Raw genomic sequence first — 12,808 nt, forward strand, 5'->3', positions numbered from 1 at the left:
AGATATACTAATAGTTTTAGTCCGTTCCGAAAAGAATGAACCTTATTTAAATTTGGTAACAATTTAGCTTAAAGTTACAACTCTACCCTTAATGAGAAGCTTTTATAACCACACAAATACTCTGGACCCCATTTTGACATGTTTAGTCTACCCTTGATGAGAAACAAATTCCAAAAGTCTTCATTTTTTTCTTATTTGAGGCAGCAAGTTATGGAATTGTGATGGACCAACTAATGCTTTAATCCACCACGTGATCTTTGTGTTGAATCTTTATCAGCTCACGGAATTTTTAAGGTTTTTCTTTTTAAGAAAAAATATTTTGGAGGGAGAGAGGATCTAGGGCAAAGGAAAAGTGATAAGAAACAACGTACAATGCATATACACATGTATTTGTCTTCTTTCTTCTTTATTACTACTAATATATATATATATATATACTGGAAATTCCAATATTAGTAGTAGTAGTTAACTTAAAAAATAATTTAAATTACATGCATAGATAGTATAAAGAGTTTTCTTCTGAGCCGATGATATATGAAAAAGAGTCTTTCTACCTTTACAAATTAAATGTACTTGTAAAAGCAAGTGAAATTACACTGAGTTTGTTGTTATTGTTGATGATATAAAGATTATTTTATATTATTAGTGAATTTCAACTTTATTTTAATGATTTTTCTTCCAAATCAACCTTCATTTTATTAAACAACCATTAAACCACGTGGGCGGAACCAAAGCGTAAAAACCAGTAGCTTTTGCTCATACTATATATATATATATATATATATATTAATTTTTTTAAAAATATTTATAAAATTAAACTGTGAACCTAGTTGTTACTGTATAGGAATATAAATTTGAAGTAGTTATAATAACCTATAAACTTTAAATGTTGAATACACATCTGTTAAATCAATAATTATTTCAACTTTTAGGCACGTTTCATATATTATTTGTGAACTTGTTTGAGGTATGAGGAGCTGCGCTAATACGAGGTTATCGTTAAATAATCATATTATACACTTTTTTCGCATGCTTAGAGAAATGATAGCGTTAATTATTTGGTATCTCTTATATATACTTCCACACTTTGCTTCTACCTTTAACAAATTTAACTAATGAATAGAACAAATTAAAATGAACTATGTACCTAAATACTAGTAAATGTAAACTTTTAAAATAGGCTGAATATATAAGTAGCCCCTTAAACTTGTCCAAGTTTTTGATTTAAACACTTAAACTAAGCCTATGACCTATTGAACAATTAATTTAATGTATACTCAAATTGTACCTATCGAACACAGACATGGCAAAATGTGTGATTCTTACACAAAACTAAGTGAGTGAAATAACTTTTTGGTGAACTAGGACAGATAATTTCGCCGGAAGATATCAAATATCACGGGAAAGTGACTTTTCCGGCCATTTGTATTCGTCTTCCTCCTCTTGTTCTTCCTTACTCAATTTTTCTGCCTTTTCTTTCAGCCATAGATTCGAATTATTTTTCTACTTCACACAAAACTATTTCAGCCGTAGATTCAAACTCATTTTTTAGCCATTTCTCACTCATCATTTTTGCAAATTTTCAGCTATATTTCTGCCCTTTCATAAAAATTGACGTCCATGAGTAGCTCTTGCATTTAGTTAATGAAGATCCTTTTGTTGCTGTTATAAGTGTTAATGGTAGTGTTTGCCACTTTACAAATTTGGATCCGACACGAAACCTCGATCTTAATTTTATCTCGTCGTCGTCATTAGCGATCTACATAAGGAATTTTACGACAGAACCCGAGCTCGAAATTGAGGAGAAGAATTCAAACTTGTACAAACCAAAAGCGAACTTTGGTGGCAAAGAAAGAGAAATCTCCATTGATTGCAAGATTGGAGAAGATCCAGACTGTATTTAAACACGGATAACAAAATGGTGTTGCAAATTATGCACTTGAAATGGAAATTTAGAGGAAATGGATAAATACGTGAAGTACTTTTTCTGGTCAACTTCTCCTCTCTCTCTCTCCATTTTTATTTTTCAGTTCTTCACTTTTTTCTTTCTTTGCTTACGTGTCTTTTGTGTATCGATTCTTTTTGCCATATAACCCGCAATTGATACTCACGCACTAAACTTTACTCACTCGGTTCCCACGATTTGCTTCGGCACCCCGTTAAGAAAATATAAAATTTTAGACAAAAATAATTAGTATGATTAAATTATCTTTAATTAAATATTACAATATAGTTAATGTGAGGAGTAAAAGACTTTTTAAAGATACGTACATAAGGATAATTTTGAAAAAACAAATTAAATTTGTTCTTGATTATATAAATAGACACTTATTTGGGGCCAAAATAAAAAATTAAATTGGTCACTTATTATGTAACGGAGTGAGTATATATTAAGTGTTCAATAGATAGTAAGCTTAAATTTAAGTGTCAAAATAGAAAATTGGTACGTACAAGTTTAAGAGGCTGCCCATGTATTCAGCCTTTAAAATAAGTAAGAAAAGTTCTTCACGACTAAATAGAGTAATTGATTCCTTTAATAGTACTTCTTATGCCTATTAAAAGTTCTTTAAATAAAGCTAGAAATAGGTATAATAGCTGGGTACCTCGTGTCCCAACCCACATGCATGATAATTCAAGTATGTCACTCCATTTTGCGCCATGTAACAGTTTTTGCTTTTCTAAAATCAAATCTCATAATTTTGATTGTATGTTTGATAGAATCTTTAAATTTTTAAAATAAAATTTAAAGATTAAAAAACGACGTAAAAAGTGCATAAGTTATAATAATAATTCAAAGAATTTAAAAGGCACAACTTTTTTGACTCTCAAAATTCTAATATCTTTATATAAATTGGAACGAAAAAAGTATTAAATTAGCATAAGTCAGTTTTAGCCGCGTTGAATAGCATGATAACAAGAAAAGTAATCATAACAGGAGTGCTAGCTTATATATAAATAATTTAATGTGAGTAAATGTTGAATAATGAGCCCATGGCATGCTATACAGAAGAACAGGTTGTTAGTTCCCATTATCGACTAGTTAATTTAATTAAGGTTTGGGCACATTGAAAATGAAGATGAAGTTGTGGAAACTGATGTGCGTTAGGATGTTTCCTAGAAGATGTATTTGGATAGGTTTGTCTAATTCAACGCCCAAGTATTTTGGCGGGATGATTGAGATTTTTCCAGCCTTATTAGATGCACTATGTTCGAATTTCGAAATGAAAAAATTCTTGATAAGAGCGCTTTTCTCAATGCATGGGCACTACCGATGCAAATGTGAATTAGTCGGATCGACAAATTTCGATTACTAAATGACTTTAAAAAAGGGTTTGTGGTTGGATCTTTAAAAAAGGGTTTGTGGTTGGATAGGGGTTGGTCGAGGGGCGTACACAAAAAATTTTGTAAGTGGTGTCGAAATTTATAAAAGAACAAGAATAATAAATTTAATTATTATATTTTTAGACAAGAAATAGTTTTAGTATTGGTTTTATTGAGTCTGAAGTAGAAATGATCATGACTTCAATTCTATTTCATTATAATTTTTATCCACAGAGGTTCTCTTAAATATTTGCAAAAAAATGTGCTAGTTGAGGTATGAACCTTTGACCTCTTGGAGCAAAATCAAGCACGTAACCAATGAACCAAGAAACAATTAATCCAAATATTTTCCATTATTGACTTCTTTAGAAAGTCTTTTTAATTATTAATATATATATATATATATATATATATATATATATATATATTTAGTAAGCATTTATTCCTGACACCGCTTCGATAAGCGTGCATCCGCCTCTGGGTTGGTCAACCATCGTTCAACATGTCTGAATGATCTTGCATTTTAAAAAATTACGTATTATATTTGGAGATTAGGGAAGGAAAATGGAAAGAGAAAAAATGTGAAAATTAACTCCACACATTTGTTATGTTAGAAAATACAATCGGTACCACTAAATTATAAGCCTTAGTTAAGAAATCTTACTTGACCGCAAATTTTAAAATCGTTATCCCATGCCTAACATTTTTGTTAGTTTTGAGTTCCACGGTACAATGAGTAATTAGTACGTAGCATAGTTATTTCAATACATTTTTTCTAACATAATCTTTTCTTTAAAAGGCAAAACAGCTTATAAGTAGTACACTAAGTACATTTATACTAATGAGATTAAGACATCATATAATTAAGTACAGAATACTTTCAAATGTGGCTTGTAGATCATTCAGTCCTTTTGTTTTGATAAAAGGTGAATACTTAGTTAAAATATTTTCAGTGGGTTGTTTATATCTTTGTGCATATGGACGAAAAAATTATGATATTTGAATGCTCGAAATAGGTTGCAGATCTAGCCAGACTCCACTTGCACTTTTAGCCACAATTTAGAGGGATGTTTACACAAATAGCGATTAAACTCACTATTTACTTTTCCTAGCCGGTATACAAAAATTTTACACATCGAATCGGTCATTTTTTGCCTCCTTTCTTCACTATATATTTTATATATAGCTCGAAGGGATGGTCATTATGTTCTTTTTTGTCTATCTTTATAATACCCGGTCTCGGAGAGGGGCATATTTGAATAATTTGAATACTGGGGGAGGGGGAATAGTATTTTGTATGAATAGTATAACGAATGGTAAAATTGATCCTTTTCTCATAGTAAAAGAGCATATTTAACCCTTTTAGTTTAAGTGGTTAAATGTGCTGCTATTTAAATTAAGTATAAAATGCATAATCCATGAGAAAACGCATTTTAGGCGAGGGCAGAGCTAGGTGGACGGAAGGAGGTTCAGCCGAACTCTCTTTGCCAAAAATTACGCTGTCAATATTTTTTTCATGTACAATATTAGATGTTGAAACCCCTTAGCTTTTTCACGTGCTTATTTTTTATTTTTTGAATCCCCTCGGTGAAAAAATCCTACTTCAGCCAATGATTTTAGAATCAATTTGCTCCCTGCTTACTCAATCATTGTCATCCTGTATACCAAGCAATTCATCTAAGGCATAAAAAATTGAAACAGTGCAAAAACTTCAAGCTGTTTACCACATTACATACAACTGAATGACTGTTGGAATTTTGGATACATAAGGATTCGTTCTTTTTATGTGCAAAGAAAGGGAAAAAGGAAAGTTTCAGGTATAGGAAAAGAAAATCTAGAAAATGACTAGGCAAGAAATAGTTGATTGAACATAGAATGTTGTAAGCACGTCGCCTCTCCATTCGAACTGTTCAATATAGACATAGAAAACAATGGTTGGCCACTGGGAAAATTGGCCCTGGAAACTGTTTCAGAAGTCGTAATCTATGTCCGATGCATTCTGAGAATCAGAACGTCGGATTAGATGTCCTTGCTCGTCGTATAGGTCAAGGTTTTCACAAGGGGCAGGGAAGACAGTACCTATAACACGACCTTGAACATAAGCACACTGGAATATGTGCTTCTTCTTGTATGTTATCCCAATCGACATATCTCTGAACGTAATGTTTTTCACTGGAATTTCTGAATTTCCATGGATACGAACAGGCACACGAACTCCCTCACCGTGTATTGACTCGTAGCTTATGTCCTCTAGTACTGGTACAGCTTTGGGATCAAACTCCCCATCAGGATGTTCATTGTAATCTGTTTTGATGACAATCCCCACCCTAACATTTTCAAATGTCAAATTCCTGTATGCTATGTGTCGTACGTATCCTCCTCTACCAGCTGCTGTTTTGATGCGAACAGCACGCCTTGAGTTCCAGACATGGACGTTTTCCACAGTGACATTTGATACCCCACCGGACATCTCACTTCCTATCGATATGCCCGCACTGCCACATATTGTTCAACCGGAGTGAGTGATAACGTAAATGGTGCAATTGTTGTCAGAAACATCCGCACCATGAAAAAAAATATAAGTGCACAAGCCTATATGGAGACCTCACCTGACCATCGAACGAACTACAAGATTTCGGATGACTATATTTTTTGAAGGCCGTCCATACGAAATTCCATACTGATCCCAACCACTCTTTATTGCAATGCCATCATCACCAACACTGATGTAACAGTTCTCAATCAACATATCTTCACATGAATCTGTTCACGCCACACTAAAATATCAAGAGCTTACACTGAGAAAGAGGGGAATAAGTAAACAATAAAGAAGTGCATATAGTGTATCAAAGTCTTTTAGAATAATATCAATTGAAAAAACAGGTTAAACAAAACTAGCTTCAGATATTTTAGCTTGGTTATTATTGATTTGATTAACTAATCAGAAAGTTCCACAAGAAATCAATAAGATTTAGTCTAAAATATAATTATTCACAGCTGACCCCACTTATAACGCTGACTGATCCTTAACCTCAGTTATAGAAGTGGTTACTAGCTCAAGGTTTTCTATTCACCTGGATCTATGCCATCAGTATTTGGAGCATGAAAGATGGGTGCCAGAATTGTGACATTCTTGATTGTTACATTCTTGCAGTCGTATGGATGGAGCGTCCAAAATGGAGAATCGCGTAATGTTATATTAGAGATCACTATGTCACTAGACCACATAATCTGGACCAGCGGCCCTCTGGTGTTGTTAAGAAGCCTTTGCTTGTACTTCTTCCACCATGTTTGACCTTGCCCGTTAATGGTACCATTATGCCCTGTTACCAAGAATACATACACATAATCAGATCAATTTGGTTCGCTTCATACTTCTGAAAACATTTCAGAATAATTCACTCTTCAAAAATCTGTAAGTGCACGCAGTGAGTAAAGTACATGTATCATCATATCTTATTTCACTGCTGGAACCCGTTTCATTCCAATACTCAGCAGTGGACTTAGTCACTAGCAATAATAATGATGACAGTATAACAAATATTAAAATAGAAATACATCACTATGTTCAACAACTTGAAACTATAGGAACTTTGCGTTGCAAGGTGGCTGTTTTGGGTTAAGTTACAGAGTCAGTATGATAGTTACAAACATTCAGAAACAAGTCCCAAACCTGTGATTACAACATCTCTGAGATTTTGGCCATGGATTAAACTTCCATAGCGTGGTCCAATATGCTCCCGCCCATATCCATATGAAGGCAAGGGAGGCATGAGAGGCCAGTACTTCTCATCCTGTTAAGCAACAGAGATACAAAGAGAAATACAGAAATATCATAAGTTCAGCAATTTAAATAAAAATAAAATTAGATATATGAAAAAGTTATCAGGCTATTTTTACTCATCTAATAAATGAAACTAATTGTAAAAGAACAGAAAATGCCACCATGTAGTTGCAATTCATCCATTAGGACTTGAATCCCTTTGTTTAACTTTGCATAGCCATTAATCTGAGAAACTTCTCATGGATTATACTTTCCAAGAAAGCAGATATTACCCAGGTATGGACAAAATAAAAAGCTGGACATGTAATTTGGGATAGAGAAAGTAGGTATATCACTTCTAGAGAGGAAACGAAAGCCAGCAGTCTACACTGAACTAAGCAGGCTCAGCACATTTTTTAACATAGAATTCTCCCTACAAAACATTGTTAAGATTGCACCAATAAATAGATAGGATTAAGTAAAATAGTGGGCCAAACCAATGTGTTTCTAGCACATCTCTTGGTTAGTATGTATACAACAGTGTTGAAGAAACAATATGATCTGTCACCTTAGGTTGCAAGTACCTCATTCAGTTTTCCTACAACAAACTAAGGGTACTGATCCATAAACTCATTCCATAACCGTGTATTGAGTTGACATAAACAGGCCGGATTTACCCAAAGGCATTAGCCATGGCGTTAAAAAGGCAAATAGCTGCCTGCCTTTTAATAGTCTTTAAACTGATGCTATCTTTCCCTCGTAAAATAGATGTATCTAAGGATCTCCGCTGTACTAAAAATAATCAAGGTCGAGATAGACAAACTTATAGGAAGGTCAATGAGGCAGAAAAACAATTTTGCAGGGGCTAAGGCCAATTTGTCTTTAAGATGTTTTGGAATCTTGTGCAGTTGTCTCTGTTTTCTTTTGTGTTTGTTTTTTAAAACAATAATAGAAAAAGATACACTCACAATAATCCCAATATCCAAATAATCGCGAATAAACAAAAAAAGAACAAGAACTAAACAAAAATAAACTGTTAAAGTGATCAGGGAACTTGACTCAATAGTGAGTTTAGTTGGAAAAAGTACATTCTGCTATAACATTGACACATAATGTCAAGCCTAAGGGCACATACTTGAGAAGCTATCTGCCTAACAACCTGATGCATGCCTTACCTCGATGATATATTGATATGAAAAACACCTTTCATCACCAACTACAATTTCCAATTAGTTCAAAAATTAAACCTCCTTCAGAACCCTCCCCTCCTTACCAACAGGAGTTGAATATTTTCAGCAGCAATAACTGGAGGGGCCCGAGGAAATGAATAGAGGCGGCGCGGCACACGCATGCATCAACTAGAAATTGACGTTATCAAATCCTTTTAATTTAGACTTAGCAACGAAAAGACCACACCATATACCACCGATGAGTCAAAATACATACTCACCGTAGGCAAAAGCTGCAACTAAACTCGATTCCTTTGATCGCTTAATCCACTTATTTTGGAAACAGTCACAAGTAGTTAACAAAAGCTTAGCTTGATAGCAAGATCAAGTGATCTAGGACTCGAGCAAGAATGAGGAGAGCATGTACACATAGTCATTGCTATCAATCTCTAACTCGAAGCTTTAGCCGTTACATTAGTTCATCTCTTTAAAAACAACTACAAGATTGAATGTTTCTCCTCATTCTTGCCCTGTCCCATTATATGTCAACCCATTTGATTCGATTAATTTGAGTTGTGCTGAAAATGTTCAAATAATACCCTTTCTATTCTAATTTACATTGTCCTTTCTGTCTGAAGGTGACTCAATATGCTTGACACCATTCAGTGATAATATAATTTTGTACAACTTTCACAAGATGCAAGGATCAAAATCATTTAACTAAACAAATTTAAGCTTTATTGTGATGTTTTCCCTGTTAAATGAACTTTCAACAATTGTGTTTATTTTTTGCCACTACTAACTGTGTAATATACAATCCAAATGATCATCTTAAACTCCAGCATAGTTAAACTTCAGCATAGTCAAGTGGTGTCTCATAAAATGGGACACAGAGAGCAGTTGAAAAGGTAGTAGGTTAGGTAAGAAAACACCATATCATAATTTAAAATTGATTTATCAAATGAATTTAAATACTTGAAAATTCGGAATTTGTATAAAATAATGATATTACTAGTCTAGAGGCAAACAAAATTAGGTGATTTCTTCCTATTTATCTAAACTATAATGGTAGAGTTACATGGTATATGTATTGGTGGGAGGATACAGGTACCCAGTAGAATAGCCTAGGTGTCAAGCTGACTAGGCACCACTAATAATACAAATAAAAAAAAATTAAAATAGAGGATGTATTAAGATTTTCCTATTTAGAGAATAGTTCCTTTTTAAGGAAAGTAACAGGATAGAGAGTACTTCCAAGCGATATTCCCTACTCTTCTTTAAATTTAAACCAATTGTAAGACTTTTCATTAGTCACCTTCTTCCTTTCAAGTATGTAATCGGTTATGGGTAATTTAGAAATACAGGTTTGCTAAGGATTATGGGTTTTTGGACATCTTTTACAATAAATAAAAGAGTCTGCAGCTTTATTTTCCATTTGCATTTTCTTTATGAAAAAAATTAAAATCCATTTGCATTTGGTTTTGATCACTGAACTTCAGATTTGCTGATATTAGCCCCAATCTAGAGTTTAACCTTTGACCCGTCTAAGCTTCAACAGCATCTCAAGTATGTTATCTTCCTTTGTTCTTAAGCTAGTAGTTTTAGTTAGAGACAAAGAAACATGAATTTGTGACTGTAAGAGTTACCTATCAACCACAACAAGGACTGAAAATGAATTGGAAACAGAATAGAATCAAAAGTTGAAGAATATAAATACAAACGTAGGATGTACATAGCAATGAATGTGGAAAGCATACCACAACTAGAAACTCTTTTGGTAACCGAGAAATCACCGAGGGCCAGCTGGCACACCCACAATTAGAAACTTAGAGTTCATATCAAGCATCATAAGTGTTCTAATTCAATGTAATCAGCAAACAATGTTTTACATGTGTTTGGTTGATGTCGTTAGAGAAGGAGTCCGCACACAAATCCACTAAGAATAGCTTTATCCTAATTTTCCATCTACACCTCAAAACAAAAAAACTGCACTAATCCTCACCATCTTTTGTCAACCGAGAAATCGCAGAGCACCAATGGGCCACGGCCCATGGTTTGGAACTTGGCGGATGATGGGCCCGCCCCTCTACCCTTCTCCACTTAAATATTCTGTCTAAGGCATGATTCAAACCTGTGACGTGCCTAACCCACACATCTTACAAATTATGATACACATTCACTATATATATCATACACAGTTATACAATGTCATCTCTCAGTTCTCAACAACCCCATAATACAAATCATGTGTAGCAAGCTAGTCTATCACTATAAGCAAAACTTCAGAGAGGAAATTATAAACAATCAGCAGCCAAATGAGAGTGAAGTAATAATACAAGAAAAAGTAAATAAAAAAGCTAACTTTTACAGTTCAGTATGCAAAGTTCAAACTTTTTAACATTAACAGATCAAGAATAATACTTACATCAATACCCAATATAACAGCACCTTCAGCAAGGAAGAGAGTCATATGACTGGTTAAATTAAACGGCGCCGTTAACCAATAGCCAGGTGGCACATTAAGCTGCCCACCACCTTTCTTACCAAGTTTAGAAATAGCCAAGACTGCCCTCTCAAACGCTGCCGTATTTAATGTAACGCCGTCACCAACCCCACCAAAGTCCGTTAAGTTAAACGCCACCGGCCGGAGCTTAGGCATCTGCCGTACCGGAAAATCCCGCCGGAAAAACAAGAGTCCGGTAGTAACATCCCTTTGCCAATATAAAACAGAAAATATAAAGGCGATCCAAAGAGCAGTGAAAAGGGTTTTTTGGTTGGAGAATAGTGGAGGGATCAATCGACGTGGGTGGTGGAATTGAGTCCACCGCCATGAAGACGACGGCGTTAGCGTTAGAGTCTCCACCATTATTGAATATTTAAGTTAGAAATGGGAGTAATGTTGTGTGCATGAAAATATAGTAGTACACACAATAATGCTAACTGAAATATCAGAAAAAAAGGAAAGGATTTGGAAGGTGAAGTGCAGTGGTCAGAATCAGTGAGATGGTTAGGTAGATTGTGATGAAGTGGATTCAAAGGAAGAACAATGTTTTAAGATACAAAGAAGGCGGCTTTTAATTTCATTTCATTTAGTTTGATGAAACAGTTGGTGTCATGTTCATTTTGGTGCTCCTTGCCTTATCTACTGCCATGTGGCTTTACACTTGCCCTAATATTATAATTTAAATAACTTGTGTGTTCCAAATTATAGTTCTTTTAAGTTACTAAGTTATCAATTAAGGAAGATCTCCAATATAGGACTAAAGAGAAAGCCAACAAAGGATCTTTTATGTATAATCATGCTTGCAGTCAAGCTCCCTTCTGCCTTTGCACTCGAGGGCCAATCTCCGTCCGGCCCGAGGAAACCTTTGCACGCCTCCGTTACCTTTTGGGAGGCCTACACCCCATAGAAACTGTCTACCTGAGACTGTCCCTTGGCCCGTAGGTCCTGACACAAGGTTAGAATTCTAGCCCCTCCAGAGTGGTATCTCACTGATGGCTCGGGCCCCCCCGGAAGGAGGCCGGATGCCTTCTTCGCCTTCCATATAAACTACACAAGAAAGCTCATAATTTGTATATATTCAGTAGATTTTGTAAGAAAAGAATAGAGTTTGAACAAAAAATTATTGGGTTCGATGAAACCTTAGCCGGCTCCGGCCTTAGTTAAAAAAGAATTTCACATTAGTAAATTTAAATTGTTTAATACGTCAACTGTCTTATTTTAAGATTACTAATTTCATTTATTATGGATAATTTTATATAATTACTTTTTAAGTGACATGATAGTGTGTATAGATGCTAAATTCATAATCATGTCTGTTGGAGTAAATCTTTATATTTATTTATTATTAGACTGTAATGAGTATTTCATTGTTCTTATGGAGTAAATTATGAATCCATGGTAAATATGTGTCAACTAGCATGTGGAACTAGGGATGACAAACGTGACGGGGCGGGGCGGTTGCGGGGACAAACACGCATAAATCCGCAAAAATTTCAACTCGTCCCGCCCCACGTAGCATAATTTGTTGTTTCCATTATGGAACATAATCTATTTAATGACATTAGACATGTTATGTTCAAATTAATATTAATTAACTCAAAGATGTGTTCTAACTAACAACCGATCTAACATAAATAAATACAGAACGAATATTTTTCTTTATTATTCCTTTTCATTTTGTTTTCCAAAGGGGAAGTTTCTAACTTTAATGTTGGTTTCTCATTTGACTTAAATATATAGAACTAAATGAGCCAAGGCTATTGTAACGTGTAAGGAAGCTTTATATATTAGTAGAAAAGCATGGTTAATCTACCAACAAATTAAGGTTGTCTAAAACTGAATTTAATATCCAGTATTAAGTATGGATCTCAAATTATAAATTAAGCTGTCGATTTCGTAACAGGATGCATCTTAGCGTGAATAAAACTTAAATTTCGGTAAGCAATAATGAATAATAAGAATTAAAATAGTTGAACTAGTCAATTGACATGTACTTGCAATATAATACAAGGTTGTTGAACAACACCAGTAAGTTTATTTATGGCGTTGTTA

General features: G+C 34.3%; 2 protein-coding genes across 2 annotated transcripts in view; both read right to left on the minus strand.

Annotated features, from left to right (window-relative positions):
- LOC107798038 (protein TIFY 10A-like) overlaps positions 1-12,808 on the minus strand; it is a 202,404-nt gene that overhangs the window by 22,703 nt on the left and 166,893 nt on the right. The window lies entirely within an intron of this gene.
- Positions 5,028-11,328, minus strand: LOC107798036 (putative polygalacturonase). Its single transcript, XM_016620961.2, has 5 exons — positions 10,679-11,328; positions 6,995-7,115; positions 6,396-6,644; positions 5,931-6,084; positions 5,028-5,816 (listed from the first exon to the last, which is right to left on the minus strand). Exons 1-5 carry the CDS (start codon positions 11,117-11,119, stop codon positions 5,291-5,293), a joined length of 1,491 nt encoding a protein of 496 aa, XP_016476447.1. The 5' UTR covers positions 11,120-11,328; the 3' UTR covers positions 5,028-5,290.

The sequence above is a fragment of the Nicotiana tabacum genome, chromosome 2 (assembly GCF_000715075.1).
Source record: "Nicotiana tabacum cultivar K326 chromosome 2, ASM71507v2, whole genome shotgun sequence".
Lineage (NCBI taxonomy): Eukaryota > Viridiplantae > Streptophyta > Magnoliopsida > Solanales > Solanaceae > Nicotiana > Nicotiana tabacum.

What these genes read in the sequence shown, in the direction of transcription:
- LOC107798036 (XM_016620961.2), bottom strand. Translation starts at nt 11,119, where the DNA reads ATGGTGGAGACTCTAACGCTAACGCCGTCGTCTTCATGGCGGTGGACT. An exon ending in CTGTTATATTGGGTATTGAT is followed by an intron (nt 7,116 to 10,678) that starts GTAAGTATTATT and finishes GTTGCTTAACAG; the next exon opens with GATGAGAAGTACTGGCCTCT. An exon ending in CAGAGATGTTGTAATCACAG is followed by an intron (nt 6,645 to 6,994) that starts GTTTGGGACTTG and finishes TCTTGGTAACAG; the next exon opens with GGCATAATGGTACCATTAAC.